The sequence below is a fragment of the Carcharhinus amblyrhynchos genome, chromosome 21 (assembly GCF_965287045.1).
Source record: "Carcharhinus amblyrhynchos chromosome 21, sCarAmb.v2.hapA, whole genome shotgun sequence".
In the NCBI taxonomy this organism is placed as follows: Eukaryota; Metazoa; Chordata; class Chondrichthyes; order Carcharhiniformes; family Carcharhinidae; genus Carcharhinus; species Carcharhinus amblyrhynchos.
In genome coordinates, this window is record NC_137344.1 from 23,932,699 (window position 1) to 23,950,363 (window position 17,665).

The window sequence follows — 17,665 nt, forward strand, 5'->3', positions numbered from 1 at the left end:
GCAGTATTCTGGAAGTTTCAGTAAGATTCCCCCTTCATCCTTCTGAACTCCAATGAGTACAGACCCAGAGTCCTCAACCGTTCCTCATTCAACAAGCTCTTCATTCCAGGGATCATTCTTGTGAACCTCCTCTGGACCCTTTGCAAGGCTAGCACATCCTTCCTTAGATATGGGGCCCAAAACTGCTTACAATACTCCAAATGGAGTCTGACCAGAGCCTTCTACAGCCTCAGAACTACATCCCTGGTCTTGTATTCTAGCTGTCTCGACATGAATGCTAACATTGCATTTACCTTCCTACCTGCCGACTGAACCTGCACGTTAACCTTAAGAAAATCTTGAATAATGACTCCCAAGTCCCTTTGTGTTTCTGATTTCCTAAGCATTTTCCAATTTAGAAAATAGTCTATGCCTCCATTCCTCCTTCCAAAGTGCATAACCTCATGCTTTTCCACATTCCATCTGCCACTTCTTTGCTCAGTCTCCTAACCTGTCCGAGTCCCTCTGCAGCCTCCCTGTTTCCTCAAATCAGTTAATGGATCATCAAATTCAGTTCTGCTCTGAAACATTAACTTATCAGTGCAGCCACTTGTGACAACTCAAGATGACCTGGAGCTGTGCCCAGCATACCTTCTAATTCTATCTTTTATTCATGTTCAATGCTTCTAAAACTTCACTCTAACTGTTTTAGCACTTAAGTTGATCTTTCTCTATACCCTAGCTATGATAGTAACACTAATTTCTGCACTCTCTCCTTCTTTATGAATGGTATGTTTTGCCTGTATAGCACACAAGAAAGAATACTTTTCACTGTGTACTAATACATGTGACAATTATAAATCAAAAAATTATACTCCCAGGTCTTCAGACAAAATAACATAATTGAACCATAATGCAGCCTATTTTGAAAATCGTCAGAAATTTGACGAGGTTGTGTGAGAGTTGCCAGTTTTTACAGTGCTGAACTTCAAAAAACTGGCACCGAAGGTTGGGTTTGTCAGCTCAGTGACCACATTTTTTAACTGTTAATCCTGTTCCTAAATTGCGTAAGAGTACCAAAGGCAGGGAATTTGAGTGTGTGTAATAATAATAATAATGGTTATTTTGTACAAAACAGGGGCTGAGACATTAAACTGGTTTTTAAAAATATTACAAGTTGCCCAATGCTAGGAAAATCTGTATGACATTGGAATAAGCTTTTATATAACCTTTTATAAAGTTATCTAAACTAGGGCATATTATTTTAAAATAAATTAAACTAGTTAATAGAAAAGATGGATACGATGCAAAAGGGGAAAAAAAATCAGAAAAAAGTTGATTTATAAGGAGTACTTGAAGAATCAATTGTTGACTTTGGAACTCTTTAATGGGGCTTCGTTCCATTGTAGATCATTTCATTGATATCAACCATAGGAGCATCCTGGAATTACTTCAGTGTAAGTGTGAGTTACAATTTCACACTGGTTTGAGTTGCTTCTAAATTGGTCAACCCCAGGAAATCATTATGTAGGCTTGAAATTCAGGTTTCCAGCATCTGGAAAAGATCCCAGAAATTGAAGCCATGTCCCCAGATAAAGGTGACCATCTATAACACTGGTTGGGGAGCTACAAGGGCCTGTATTTGTAGATGACAGACACCTTCTTCCACAGGGTCTTGACTTCATCAAATGTGGCTATTCTCTGCAGAGAAAATAAATAGGATAATCTATTTCCACCTGTTTGTATAGGTGTTTAGCAGCACTACCCTCATAGTACCCACATAGAACCTATCATTTTTATTAACAGGACTGGGATTCACTTGCTAAGAATGCAAATTATCTGCAATGCTCAAGGAGGCACAATGGTTAGCAATGCTGCCTCACAGTGCCAGGGACCCAGGTTCAATTCCGGCCTCGGGTCACTGTCTGTTTGGAGTTTGCACATTCTCCTATGTCTGCATGGGTTTCCTCCGGGTGCTCTGGTTTCCTCCCACAGTTCAAAGATGTGCGGCGGGTTAGGTTGATTGGCCATGATAAATTGACCTTAGTGTCAGAGAATTAGCAGGGTAAATGTGCAGGGTTACGGGAATAGGGTCTGGACAGGATTGTGGTCGGTGTAGACTCAAGAGCCGAATGGCCTCATCTACACTGTAGGGATTCTATGATTCTAGCCTGCATGTGAACACCATTGAGGAAGCTGCATTGTCAGTCTGCCATCGACAAATTATTCAGCAGGGCGGGTCAAGGAGGCAGACGTATCCTGATGGAAATGGGTTTATATCACCCTGAAACCATGACTAATGACACCGCTGTATGTCACCATCAGTGCACATGTTTAGAGACCTAGCTGATGTAGACAGGCTCTTAATGCTGCTGAAAGTATTTTTCAGGGCCTGGAGATGTCACGATTAAGTTACAACACTACACCCCTATAAAGCAACAAAGATTGTAGTGGTATGCTGCCCACTGCACAGTTTCATCTTAGGAAAAATCTCAACCTCGATTTGGCTGGTAAAATCTCCATGGATCCCAAGGATTTCAAACAGCATATTCACAGCTCAAGAGGTAGTAGTTCCTCAAAGGAATCCATGCCGTAGCCACCAGACAGCCCAACAGCAGCTGGTAGCGTTGGAGTTCAGCCAGTGATAGCCCTAACCTTCATACCACACTTCAAAATAGCTGAATGAAAGTAGCAAGAAGAAATCTGAAGCAATTGTGTTGTATGCTTAATCCCTGTGGAGCTACAAATTTAATGACTAACAGTTAAGGTAACAAAGAATAACACTTATATTCAATAAAAAAGTGCAATTGAACTTAGTCAGCAACCAACACAGAATCATAGGAAGTTACAGCACAGAAAGAGGCCATTTTGCCTTGTGCCCATCCTTTGAAAGCAGAGTACTGCTTTGTTAGCAATTTTTTGCCCATCGGCCTGAAAGTTCCTCGTACAAGACCTATCCACTTCCTTTTTAAAATTATTTCTGGAATTAGCTTCCATCACCTTTTCGGTATTCCAGTTCTTAACAAATCTAATTGGTAAATAATTTCCTTTTTTTTTTACATCTTTAGCCAGTAATTATGAATCTATGGCTCCTAGTTATTGATCTACACATCTATTAAAACCTCTCATTACCTTGAAATCCTCCTAGCCTTCCTATTCCAAGGAGAACAGTCCTGACCTTTCCAAACTCTCCATAACTGAAGTCCTTCATCCCTTCTAACATCTAAGCAAATGTTATCAGGATCCTTTCCGCCTCTTAAAGTGTGGAATCCAGAATTGTTAACAGTGCTGCAAGTGAGGCCGTTGTACAGTTTAATAATGAAAAGTGTCCCCAAAAATAGCTTTCATTCAAAAAAAATGACACCAGAAAAAATTCTATCCAATAACTGGAATGTGAACATTTTGTTTTGCTCCAGAGAAGATGTCGTATCTTCTCCGCTCCGGGGAAGTACTGGATGACGAAGGGTACTCTGTCATTGGCAGCACTGCTTCCGAGGTCCTTTTGTAATATGCTCACTTTGGAGTATTCAAATTATTTTTATAGGAAATTTTGCACAAATTTGCAATGTGACATTTGAGGCACAGAACAGTGTAATTTATGAGCTGAATTGTCAATCACAATGTTCTAAGAAAGCCTGAGCCACTCAGTACATTTTCATATACCTCTGTCTGCAGTTTGTATATGGTTATATTGATTTTTACCTTTGTTTTTGATTTTGGACAGAATGTCTGTAAATGAGTCCTGCTATCCTGAAAAGGTGACATCTTTGGTCAAATACCACATACCAGATGCTGAGTTTTCACAATTGCATGATCTGGATCTGGCATACACTTTACCTCTTCAGGATGTTAACAAATTTGCAGGTACTCAATTTCCTAGTTCTGGAACTTTAACAAGTATGTTTATTAGTAATAGTGATGTGGAGGTTTATAAGATTATGAAGGGGATAGATAGAGTAAATGGTGGTAAGCTTTTTCCGCTATTAGAAATGGATAGAACGAGGGGTCACGGGCTTAGGGTGAGGGGGGCTAGGTATAAGACAAATATTAGAGGGCAGTTTTTCACGCAAAGGGTAGTGGGGGTGTGGAATGCACTGCCGAGTAAGGTGGTGGAAGCAGGCACGCTAGGGTTGTTTAAGAGCCACTTAGACAGCCATATGAGCGGGCTACATATAGGGGGATATAGTAGGCCTTACTAAACATTGTAGGCTTGGGAATACGTTTTGCCTCAGGGATGTTAGTCTTTGCCTGTTTAATAATGAATTTTTTTGTCTCCGCAGGCATTTAAGTCCAGCAAGGGGCATGCATGCGGCAGGTTGTAGTGGGCTGCTCTTGGACGTTGCTTCGGGAGTTGCCTATTGCTTCATGTCGTTAGTGTGCTTAAACTGGACCATCTCAAGGGCAACATGACAGCTCAGAGACTATCTCTGTTGCTGTGCGGACACATGGATTTGGGCCTGTGTCCGTGGGAGTTTGCACGTTCTCCCCGTGGTTGCGTGGGTTTCCTCCGGGTGCTCCAGTTTCCTCCCACATCCCCCCAAAGATGTGCTTTTAGGCTGATTGATTGGGTACTAAATTGTCCCTAAATTGGACCTCCCTGATCCTTGCACGTTAGGTATAGACTAAAATCATGAACAGGTCACTGAGACAGTGGGACGGCAGCGCGGGCTCGTTGGGCCGAAGGGCCTGTTTCCCGTGCTGTGTTGTTCTTTGTTCTTTGAGATGCTGGAGTTAGACTGGGGTAAACACAGTAAGAAATCTCACAACACCAGGTTAAAGTCCAGCAGGTTTATTTGATAGCATAAGCCATGAGCTTTCGGAGCGCTGCCTCTTCATCAGGTGAGTGGGAGTTCTGTTCACAAACTCAATTTACAAAATCATGGTTGGAATGCAAGTCTTTACAGGTAATCAAACCTTAAAGGTACAGACAGTGTGAGTGGAAAGAGGGTTAAGCACAGGTTAGAGAGATGTGCATTGTCTCTAGCCAGGACGGTTAGTGAGACTTTGCAAGTCCAAGCAAGTCGTGGGGGTTACAGATATTGTGACATGAACCCAAGATCCCAGTTGAGGCCGTCCTCATGTGTGCAGAACTTGGCTATCAGTCTCTGCTCAGCGACTCTGCATTGTTGTGTGTTGTGAAGGCTGCCTTGGAGAACACTTACTTGAAGATCAGAGGCCAAAGGGCCGTGACCGCTGAAGTGTTCCCCAACAGGAAGAGAACACTCTTGCCTGGTGATTGTTGAGTGGTGTTCACTCATCTGCTGTCATAGCATCCCCAATGTACCATGCATCAAGACATCCTTTCCTGCAGCGTATCAGGTAGACAATGTTGGCCGAGTTGCAAGAGTATGTGCCGTGTAGTCGGTGGATGGTGTTCTCACGTGAGATGATGGCATCCATGTCAATAATCCGGTGTGTCTTGCAGAGGTTGCTGTGGCAGGGTTGTGTGGTGTCGTAGTCACTGCTGTCCTGAAGGCTGGACAGTTTGCTGTGGACAGTGGTCTGTTTTGAGGCTGTTGTGGTTGTTTGAAGGCAAAAAGTGAGTGTGTGGGGATGGCCTTGGTGAGATGTTCGTCTTCATCAATGATATGTTGAAGGCTCCAGAGAAGATGTCGTAGCTTCTCCGCTCCGGGTAAGTATTGGATGATGAAGGGTACTCTGTCTGCCATGTCCCGTGTTTGTCTTCTTAGAAGGTTGGTGCAGTTTTTCACTGTGGTGCATTGGAACTGTCAGTCGATGATATCCATATCTGCCATATCCTGTTCTTATGAGGGCATCTTTCAGCATCTGGAGATGTCTGCTGCGATACTCCGCATCTGAGCAGATCCTGTGTATACGGAAGGCTTGTCCATAAGGGATGGCTTCTTTAACATGTTTAGGGTGGAAGCTGGAGATGTGGAGCTTTGTGAGGTTATCCATAGACTTGCAGTACAGTGAAGTGCTGAGGTGGCTGTCCTTGATGGAGATGCGTGCATCCAGGAATGCAGCTGATTCCAGAGAGTAGTCCATGGTGAGGCGGATGTTGGGATGGAACTTGTTGATGTCACCATATAGTTGTTTCAATGATTGTTTACCGTGAGTCCAAAGGAAGAAAATGTCATCAGTGTATCTAGTGTATAGCATTGGTTGAAAGTCTTGTGCGGTGAAGAGGTCTTGTTTGAACCTGTGCATGAAGATGTTGGTATATTGAGGTGTGAATTTGGTCCTCATGGCTATCCCATGTGTCTAGATGAAGAACTGGTTGTTGAAGGTGAAGGCATTGTGGCCCAAGATGAAGCGGATGAGTTGTAAAATTGCATCTGGAGATTGGCAGTTGTCGGCATTGAGTACTGAGGCAATTGCAATAACGCAGTCGTTGTGGAGCATGCTGGTGTAGAGACATCCATTGTGACGAGGAGTGCTCATGGCTCAACTGCTCCATGTGTGCTGAGTTTCTGTAGGAAGTCCATAGTGTCACAACAAAAGCTGGGGATTCTTTGTACAATGGGTTTCAGGATGCCCTCAACGTAGCCGGAGAGGTTCTCGCACAGGGTCCCATTGCCCGATACGATGGGACAGCCGGGTGTGTTTGCCTTGTGTATCTTCAGGAGACAGTAGAGATTTCCAACGCAGGGAGTACATGGGATGAAAGCACAGAGGGTGCTCTGAAGGTCTGGATCAAAGGTCTTGATCAGTCTGTTGAGTTGACGGGTGTGCTCTTTGGTCAGATCTGTGGGTAACTGTCTATAGTGTTCTCAGAAGTGAGCAGAGGCTGATAGCAAAGTTCCACACGCATGAGAACGGCCTCAACCGGGATCTTGTGTTCATGTCACACTATCTGTAACCCCCACAACTTGCCTGGGCTTGCAAAGTCTCAGTAACTGTCCTGACTGGAGGCAATATTTGGATTTAGTGGGATTGAGGGTTATAGATAGGCCTAGTAGGGATATGATCAGTGCAACCTGTGGGCCGAAGAGCCTGTTTATGCTGTAATTTTCTATGTTCTATGTTCTATCTCTTTAACCTTTGCCTAACCCTCTCTCCACTTACATTGTCTGTACCTTTAAGACTAGATTACCTGTAAAGACTCGCATTCCAACCATTAAATTGAGTTTGTGTCTTTATATGCCCTGTTTGTGAACAGAACTCCCACTTACCTGATGAAGGGATAACGCTCTGAAAGCTAGTGGCTTGTGCTACCAAATAAACCTGTTGGACTTTAACCTGGTGTTGTGAGACTTCTTACTATATTAGTAATGGCACAGAGACCATGTAGCTGTTGTTGTTCTGAAAAAAAAATGGAATATTTCAATGGTTGGTTGGCACCTTTTCTCTCTCTAAACGTAACTTTGCCCTGGTGTGCTTATTGCAGGACTGACCATTGTTAACATTCTTCCTTTTCAGGTCTCTTTGAAGATTTGGACAGCCGTTCCAATCTCGGAATTGACAGCTATGGGGTTTCCATGACATCCTTGGAAGAGGTTTTCCTGAAATTGGAGGCAGAATCAGAAATAGACCAAACAGGCCAGTACACTTTGCATTAGGAAAGCTGGACGACTGCAGTTTCATCTGTTAGAAGTATTATTTGCATGCAGACGTTTTTCTATTCATTTCCTTCAGCTGACATTAAACAACTAGTAAAGGCAAGAGTCTGTATTTATCTGTGTCTGGATTCTTATTCGAAATTTCTGTTTTTGTCTTCCAGATTACAGTGTTTTTACCAAGGATCCAGCACCGGATGTAATCGCAAATGAGGAAGATATTTGCATTGACTGCATTGATCATCAACTCCTAACCTTTCCAGAAACTAATTCAGAAGTGTTGACTGGCACCGCTCTGTGGCAACAGCAGTTCCGCACCATAGCCTGGTTGCGCTTAATGAATTTCAGTCGAGAACGCAGTACACTCCTTTATATGTAAGTATAATGGGAAAATCTATTATCCTAGGGCGTTGGTTATTGTTGTCCTCACCACCATCATTTAATGTCTCCCTCCTGTCGTCATTTCACATGCAGTATTTATATTTTCATCCGTTCATAAGGACTGTTGTGGTCCATAATTGAATATTGGCGATGGAAAAGTTTCAAAGAAGAACAACTATGGTAGTTCAGTAACTAGTTCCTAAATTGACATGCGTTGAAAAAAAATGAAGGGAGCTAACTTATTATTTGGATGGGAAAAAAGCTCAAGAAAACTTAATCTGAACTTTTAAATCATGAAGGGCAACTGGATCAAATGTGCAAAATTATTTTCATTGAAGCAGAAAAAAGGAGCTGAAAAATGTGACCCATAGTCATAAGAGATTTTTCAGCTAAACATAATTTAATGAATAACTAGACATTGAACTAAATTGTCATTGTGTTCTTGTGTCATTGCCTGCCATTTGGATCAATGATGGATTTGAAATTTTCAATAAAGACATGTGCAGCTTTCTAATTTATTAATGGATAATGGCATGGTTCTTACTTTCAGTAGATCATTACATAAATCAAGATAAAAGGGTATGCCAGAACATTTGATAAGTTATTGTACTTTCTTCTGTGGCTGCAGTTCATTTCTATACACTTTGCCCCACTCATGTTTCTACACATTGTGTTGTGTTCTACTTAAGTTGGCTTGTTTCCAAAGTAGTTGAATGCACACAACTAACGGCATGGGGACTGTCTCCCAATGGTGTGTCTGTTTTTTATTATTAACTATGCTCTTTTCAAATTCATCAACCCAGTTTTATCTGATCTTGCTGGATCATACTTTTTCTTGTCTCTTTTCCATCTTTTGGGAGAAGGAAGGAGAATTATTCATAGACATTTACCAAATCTATTTTCCTGCTCTCTCAGTTGATCATTTTGTGCTCACTGGTACTGTGCTAATAACAGCAGCTGCAGTGTTGCAAATTAAACACATTTTCAGTTGTTATCTCTGTTCACTTGTACTATGTCCACTTAGGCTACTGGAGTTTATGTAGAGTTGAAACTGTATTTGTGTACCCTTTACTATTATAAATGTCCTAGGACTTTATCGAAATATCTGATATCAAGCTTACTGTTGAGTGGAAGTTTGCCTTTAGAATAATTTTTGAATAACATTTTTTCAATACTTCACAGCATTTACATTATCGGCATTTTGATATCCATTGTGGTTATGATGGCTTTATTAAACGGTACGCTTAGTCGAAAGGATGTTGCAGTGGAACTATCCCCGGAGTTAATTCTACTCCACCAAAGGCAAAAGCCCCACAAATATGCCACTAATCTCCTTCTAAAAAATTCTACAGGTGAGATATAGGTAGAATACAATTAATTGTGGAAAGCTTACAATAACCAAATAATTAATTGAATTGATCCTCAAACAGAACAAGTCTGAACTACTCATATTAACTTACCATTGCATGCCACTGTTAGCAGCCCTTTTCTTCATTGCTCAGCTTCCATGTATTTTTAAGTAGCCTTGTAATGCAGCAGAGCATCAATTTATTTCAAAGCAATCATATCAAGATTTCTTAGCTTGTTCCTTTGCCTCTTTCCTCTGGCATCTCATGCTTTGAATTTATATACATTAGTAGTTATGCTTGTAAAGTTTATTAGTCACAAGAAGGCATACATTAACACTGCAATGAAGTTACTCTGAAATTCCTCTAGTTGCCATACTCTGGCATTTGTTCCAGTCAATGCACCTAACCAGCACATCTTTCAGACTGGGGAGGGATACTGGAGCGCTCGGAAGAAACCCACATGGACACAGGAAGAATGGCTGTGTGGAACCTGCACGAAGACCCAAGCCAGGAATCGAACCTGGGGTCCTTGGTGCTCTGAGGCAGCAGTGCTAACCACTGAGCCACCTGTATAACGGTCCATAAGGAATAAAAAATGTTCCCAGATCTGAATACAATGTGAGAAAGAAAATTTTTACAAAAATGCTTTAAAAAATGCATTCAGAAGTAGCAGGAATGCATATTTGATCATTTCCACACCTTAAAGAGCAAGCATATGAACCTTCATTTATGATTTCAAAATGAATTGTCACTTTCAAATATGTACATATGTTTCTGAGCAATTAGTAAGAAATTATTGTTCATGTGCTTTGTTTTATATTTCATTTCAACTCAGGCAGTCATATTGATAAACTTATCCATGCTTTGGAAGCTCAGGGAATGAAAGTGGAGCTATTCAATGAAAGTGAGTTCACAGATGCTGCTCCACACAATGCGGCATTAAATGTGTCGCTGTCAGAAGAGGTAACACTTATGAACAATTCAGCATGTATTTGAATCAAAATTTATATGTATTTAAAAGAAAGACTGTTGGAAGATATTTTATTACTTGTAATTTCCTGTTTTCTGCAGGCTTTCTATCATTATTTGTTGTCTACCCAGAAAGGGCCACAATTTAACCCATGATTGTGCCAAACATTGGTTTGAAGTGAAGTATAATAGATAAAGATCATTTTTAAATAGAACGAAAAAGAATCTCTAATGAGGATAGAAGATTGATTAGCTAACAGGAAACAGAGTAATCATAAATGGGTCGTTGTTGTGTTGATAACATGGAACAATTGGAGTGCCACTGGGAAGAGTGCTGGGGCCTCGACAATTGATTGTATATACACCTGCTACGTTTGTTGATGACACAAAGAGAGATAAGAAAGTAAACTTTGGAGAGGACATAAAACAGTCTCCAAAGAAACATAAATAAGTTAAGTAAGTGGGCAAAATTTTGGCAGATGGAGGATAATGTGGAAAAATATGAATTTGTTCACTTTGGCAGGAAGAATGGAAAAGCAGCATATTATCTAAGTGGAGAGAGATTGCAGATCTCTGGTACAGAGGGATCTGGGTATCTAGGTACATGAAGCACACAAAGTTTGAATGTGGGTACAGCAAGTAATTAGGGAGGAAAATGGGATGTTGTCATTTAGTATAAGGGGAATGGAATATAAAGCTAAGGGTGTTTTGCTACTGTTGTAAAGGGCATGGACGGGATCACATTGAGAGTACTGTGCACAGTTCTGGTCTCCTTACTTAAGAAAGGATGTAATTGTATTAGAAGCAGTTCAGAGAAGGTTCCTTTGATTTATTCCTAGGAAGAGGTGGTTATTTTGTGAGGAAAGGTTGGGCCTCTATCTATCAGAGTTTAAAAGAATGATAGGTGATGTTATTGAAACAATATAAGATCATGTGGGGGCTTGATAGAGTGGATGTTTTCCCGTGTGTGAAAGTCCAGAACTCAAGAATATAATTTAAAATGAAGGGTCTCCCATTTAAGCTGAAGATGATGAGAAAATCCTTTCCTGACGGTCATGAGTGTTTAGAACTCTCTTTCCCAGAATGTAGTAGAAGCAGGATCATAGAATATTTTTAAAGTTGAAGGGAGTCAAAGGGTATCAGGCATAGGCAGGATGTGGTAATCAGGCCCCAGTCAAATCATAAAATGCCTACAATGCAGGAAGAGGCCATTTGGTCCATTGAATCTGCACCAACAATCTGACTGAGCATCCCATCCAGGTCCTATCTCCATAACCCCACATATTTACCCCACTAATACCCCTAACCTACACATCTTGGGATCAATTTTGGATGGCCAGTCTGCCTAGCCTGTGCATCTTTGTACTGTGGGAGGAAACCAGAGCACCTGGAGGAAACCCACACAGTCACAGGTAGAATGTGCAACCTCTGCACACACAGTCACCCAAAGCTGAAATTGAACCTGGGTTTCTGGCTCTGAGTCAGCAGTGTAAACCACTGTGCCCCCACTGATCTTACTGAATGGTAGAGCAGGCTCAAGGGGCTAAATAACTTACTCATGCTTTTAATTTGTATGATCGCATGTACTTTCCCTTCCATCCTGGAAAGATCATTCAATTCCATGACTGCCAGCTAGTTATATTATTAATGAAGTGTGCTTGATTGAGGGAAATTAATGTAAAGGATGAGCACTCAAAAGATAGGAGTTTGGGAAGTTTTGTAACAAAACTCTTAGTTGCTTGTCCACTTGTTATCCGTTGTAATTATATTTAGTCTGTGGACATTGTGTGGAAGATATAAAACTCAAATCCAGCATTTGCTTTTTGTATCTCTACTTCAAACTGAACAAAACTTATTTTTATTTTTGTCTGCCAGATATTAAGTCTAATTAGGAAGTAGATTCGAAATACAAATGTTATTTACTGAGTGTGAATATGAAAGAGAAAATTCAATAGTTGTTCTGTCCCCTGTTGGAATAAACATATTGTGACCACAATGTCCTTTTGAGTGAGAACATTGCCAAAGTCACCTGAATATATATCTCCCTTCCATTCCCCTAGGTGGAACTTCAGTATAGCTATATATTTGTCTTGAAATGAGCCCCATATATTTGTTCTATCTTATGACCAGAATTGCTTCTCCCTGATGTCCTGTTTCAATTACTGTGAGTGGACTGAATTGATGTTACAAGATCAACCAAGTTCATCTGCCTCTAATATTTTTGGTTTGGATTGGTTTTCGAGGCCTTCTGTGTTTTTTTTTCCAACTGTTGAGATTACTTACCAAATGATCTATTGATGTTTCACAGTGCAGCAGTACGGGTGAGATATGGGTTGACCCTGTTGGTCACTCGTAGGCTTGTTGAGATCAGCAAAAGAATCAGCTGTTTGAAAAGTGCTCCTCCAGCAAAATGACAAAATAGACTGAATAATCTGATTAGTCCAATGCTGGGATGGGTGCCTGGTTTAAAAAAATGAGCAGTATTGTTTCCAATTGTTCCATTTTTTTTTAAGTGAGTGGTTTTGTTTCACGGACAACTTTTTTTTAAATAACGTTTTACTCTTGTCTGGTTTTGAATGGAGAGGTGTTGTATTGAAGACTAGTCATTTGGTAACACTTGCACCAAAAGTTACCAGGTGGCTTAAGCAATATTCATAGTGGCCAACAATGAAGTCTGACCCTTTGAAGTAGGACCCTTTGTCAGGAAATGATGTTTGGCTTGCAGAGAGAATCTGAAGTCAAATAAAAATAGGCACAGCTAGTTAAGTCAGTTATGAGTTCTGTGAGCCACATGTGATATCCAATGTGTATTGACTTAGCTGGTGTCAAGTGGAGGCAGAGATGGGGATGCTAAAGTCATCTTTAGCCCTCAGGCTGGAAAGAGGAAGACTTGTTAGAATTCTCACTCTTAGTTATATAACAGTTAGATGTACACATGCAACTGTTGGAGGAGAAAAAGATTTACTTGCAGTCAAATAATGAACAGATACTCCTTCTTTAGGCATCTACTGAAGACTGCACACCAGCAAACTAGCCAGAATGATTAGCACCCATGAGACCATATTTCAGTCAGGGCTTAATGCTTTGAGGAACAGAAAGGATCATGAAATTATTGGAAGAGGAAGGAAGCAAAATTACAAAACTTCAGACTGAATTTAGATCAACTTCTGTTTAAATATTGGTTTTATAACCTAATTCTAACTGTATTTTCAAATGGCTGTAAAACATTGGCAAGTTATTTCCACCTTCTAAGCAAATTTATACGCAACCAGTTTTATTCTCATGAATAGGGATGCAGGGAGAGAGGGGATTGTAGAAATGACAGTTCATTCTTTTTTAACATGACATTACTTTGCAAATAGTTTTCCTGAAGAATTTATCCTACTGTACTAACATAAAGTTAAAATTGTGTTAAGAATGTAACAGAAAATCTTTTATGGAATAATGGTTTCATTACCATCTTTTTCTGTCTCTGTGCCCTTGTTCAGAAACAGTACATGTTCACAGCAGTGTTTAACAGCACGGTGATTCACTCACTACCAGTGTTGATCAACGTAATCAGTAATGCCCTCCTCATTAGCGTAAATGGATCTGGAGGGATTAAAGCCTGGAGCAAACCATTCCACTTAGTAAGTTAAGTGCTAGATCTAATATGATGCTGACTGTAAATATATTTGATTTTATTTTGCGTTATATATTGTCTACTGTTACGATCCCCTGGAGACTGATAACTTTTAAAAAAGAGATATAAATTCCCTAGCGGCCAACAGAGAGAATCAGTCAACACAATTTCACATTTTAGGACTTTTATTGTAGCAAGCAAAAAACAACATGGACTAAACATGACTGGAGAGGCAACTGAAACATCAAATTACAAAAAAGGAGCTTCTTATTAATTTGTAAACACAAGGTAGTTCACAATCTATTAAGTCAGGTTCTGAACATGTATGCAGCCTTGTAGATTCAAGTTCAAAACCTTTCTGACTTGTCCAGCAGGCTCCCTTCTCCCTGGCACATCAGGGATGAGGGCGAATCTTAAGAGTGTGTTGTGAAAGGTGCTGTATTCAGGGCTGGATTCTCTGATAATAGGGTTGTTCACATCATGCAGCAGTGCAGATTTCTAACTCCTAACTACTACCCCCAGTGCTGCTCCTGGCTGAATCTCGTTAAACTATTTTGAGTACAACAACAAATTAACTTATTAACAGATTGACAATCCTGAAAGGGGAATGAGATTCTTCTAGATATGCTCTCAATCCTTAATCAAATAATGTCTACCCCATCATAATATTCTCCAAGTTCTGTTTCTTCAAACAGAACTGATCCTACCGGTATCCTGCTTGGACTAACACAACAATGGCTCTTGTTTTCCACCCTCTATTTGAACAGAACATTTCTTGCTCTTGCCTCCTCCTGTGCTATGCACTGCATGTTATTGCAAAAAAATTGAATCATTCTCGATAAATTAGACACTACTGTTTGAATTTGCTTTGATCATTTCCCTCTGCAATGTGTAGATTACAAATAAGCTATGAAACAGTCAATCTTTTTAAAATTATGCAACAACAGTGTGAACAGAGAAGCCACAGGGTGGTTGTAGAGAATTGTTTTTCGAACTAGAGGCTTGTGACTAGCGGTGTGCCTCAGGGATCAGTGCTGGGTCCATTGTTATTTGTCATTTATATTAATGATTTGGATGAGAATATAGGAGACATGGTTAGTAAGTTTGCAGATGACACTAAGATTGATGGCATAGTGGACAGTGAAGAAAGTTATCTCCAATTTCAATGGGACCTTGATCAATTGGGTCAGTGGGCTGACGAATGGCAGATGGAGTTTAATTTAGACAAATGCGAGGTGATGCATTTTGGTAGATTGAACCAGGGCAGAACTAACTCAGTTAATTGGGCATTGGGAAGAGTTATAGAACAAAGAGATCTCGGGGGTACATGTTCATAGCTCCATGAAAGTGGAGTCACAGTGGACAGAGTGGTGAAGAAGGCATTCGGCATGCTTGGTTTTGTTGGTCAGAACATTGAACACAGGAGTTGGGATGTCTTGTTGAAGTTGTACAGGACATTGGTAAGGCCACACTTGGAATGCTGTGTGCAATTCTGGTCTCCCTATTATAGAAAGGATATTATTAAACTTGAAAGAGTGCAGAAAAGATTTACTAGGATGCTACCGGGGCTTGATGGATTGAGTTATAAGGAGAGGCTGGATGGACTGGGACTTTTTTCTTTGGAGCATAGGAGGCTTGAGGGGTGATCTTATAGAGGTCTATAAAACAATGAGGGGCACAGATCAGCTAGATAGTCAATATCTTTTCCTAAAGGTAGGGGAGTCTAAAACTAGAGGGCATAGGTTTAAGGTGAGAGGGGCGAGGTACAAAAGTGTCCAGAGGGGGAATTCTTTCACGCAGAGGGTGGTGAGTGCCTGGAATAAGTTGCCAGAGGTAGTAGTAGAGGCTGGAACAATTTTGTCTTTTAAAAAACATTTAGATAGTTACATGGGTATGATGGGTATAGAGGGATATGGGCCAAATGCGGGCAATTCGGATTATCTTAGGGGTTTTAAAAAAAAGGCGGCATAGACAAGTTGAGCCGAAAGGGCCTGTTTCCATGCTGTAAACCTCCATGACTGTAACACTGATCCATTCTCTCATTCTTCTATCCTTTTCATATTTTCTCTTGCTTTCTGATCACTGTCATGGATACAGGTATTTTCTTGCTACATGTTTCAGGTTCTCTTCTTCCTCTTATTTCCTTTTCTTGTTGCCTTCCACAGAGGCCAAGTGCATAATGTCATATTTCTAATATCTAATGTCCAAGGGATGTTCTTGTCTCCCCGAAGAAATTGGTGATTCCTAATTCTGTGCTGATAGGAGAGTGGGTTCTGATTGTACTGCCTCTTTAACCAATCATGTATTTCTATATTTTTAGCTGTAAAACCTTCTTCATAATACAGATTTGAAAATTTATTCATTTCTGATTAACAGTTATGCAGTATGAATGCAATTTTAGCTGAATATGAATGTTTTTCTACTTATTCTTTAGACAGTCACCGATGCTGACTTTAAGGAAAAGGTTTATATGGCTTTGGCAGTATTGGGATTATTATCGGCCGCATTGCCAGGATGCTACACCATGGATAATTCACGAGATCGTGAGGTGAAGATTTGAATTTATTAATGTCAAAGAATGTTAGCTTGGCTTCGTGAGAGACAGATTTTAGTTAAAATCGCAGATAATTATTAAGTGCTGTCGGAAAACAAGGAAATGGTGGATTTTAGAAGCTGTTGGTAGGATGCATAGATTTGAATCTCTCTCTGATCACTTACCAGAGAAAGCTTTTCATCTAAAGCCTCTCAAGTATTTGTTCAGTTTAAGATTGAATTAATTGAGTGTTAGAGGCTGGGGACTTTTCTTTTAATCTGAAGCACTGATGAGAGAAGCCAGATGCTGTAACAAGTGCACTTCTGTTGTTACAGGCACAGTAAGAAGTCTTTTAAACTTACATTTTGCTCCAAGTGCAGAGATTGTAATCTAGCTAAAATAGTTCAGTTAATATGGATCAAAAAATGTGAACTGATGTTTAAAATGTCTGTTTTCTGATAGAAATCTGGCTGCATTGTTAACTTTTGGCTTGTGATTATTTATATTGTTGTCCTTTTGTCAAGCAAGCTGAATTTGTGGTTGTGATTTCCCCAAATTGGGACTAAGTGCCCACGCTAGCGGGAAACCTTCCAGGATACCCGCTGGCATTAGCAGTGTTTATCAGGTGGAATTCTCCCACCCTGATAGATGCTAACTTATTCATAGCAGACAATCTGCTAGCTAGCCCCACTGTTCGGAGACTGGTAAATGGCAGCCCCCACAAAAGAGGGGCGTCCTCCCCCCCTCCCACAAATAAAGAGTAGCACCCCCCCCCCCCCCCCCCCAACGCACCATTCAGGCATGGTGACGTGACTAGACCCCCCCCCACCCTTCTCAGCCTCTCTCCCACCCCATGCTTCTCAGCCTCTCTCCCCCTCAGATCCCCCACTAAGCTACCCTTCTCCATCATATTCGCCACTCAGGGCCCCTTTTCCTGTCAGATCCCCCTGTTGGTTGCCTGCCCCCTTAGACTCCCCCTTTAGGCCACGCACCTTGGCAGTGCCAATAGTGCACTGACACACTGGCATGGCACCTTGGGCCCATTGGGTGCTCAAAGAGGTAGTTCCAGTGACCATTTTCCCATCTGCTGCCAGGCTACAGAGGTAGGGTCCCTCAAGAGTCTTGAGGTTGAGTGGGCTCGGACTGGGGTCAAAGGATTGACTTCACCACTCTCCACCAGAATGGAGCTGTTGTGTTTGGATTGCCCATTCTAGCCCTGACAAACCCAACTTTCACCCCTGGCATGATGATTTCAGGCAGCCCTGATCAATTTCTGCATTCATGGCTGTCAGCTGTGCATGTTCTGAAGTGG

The 17,665-nt window shown here is 41.0% G+C and overlaps 1 protein-coding gene across 2 annotated transcripts in view; it reads left to right on the forward strand.

The window, feature by feature from the left end:
* Nucleotides 1-17,665, forward strand: part of abca5 (ATP-binding cassette, sub-family A (ABC1), member 5) — a 124,361-nt gene that overhangs the window by 60,256 nt on the left and 46,440 nt on the right. For both annotated transcript variants that reach the window (XM_080208831.1, XM_080208832.1), the window contains exons 16-22: nucleotides 3,704-3,843; nucleotides 7,363-7,482; nucleotides 7,664-7,874; nucleotides 9,063-9,232; nucleotides 10,065-10,192; nucleotides 13,687-13,827; nucleotides 16,255-16,368. In XM_080208831.1, coding sequence (XP_080064957.1) covers nucleotides 3,704-3,843; nucleotides 7,363-7,482; nucleotides 7,664-7,874; nucleotides 9,063-9,232; nucleotides 10,065-10,192; nucleotides 13,687-13,827; nucleotides 16,255-16,368 — 1,024 coding nt within the window. The remainder of the gene's footprint in view (nucleotides 1-3,703; nucleotides 3,844-7,362; nucleotides 7,483-7,663; nucleotides 7,875-9,062; nucleotides 9,233-10,064; nucleotides 10,193-13,686; nucleotides 13,828-16,254; nucleotides 16,369-17,665) is intronic.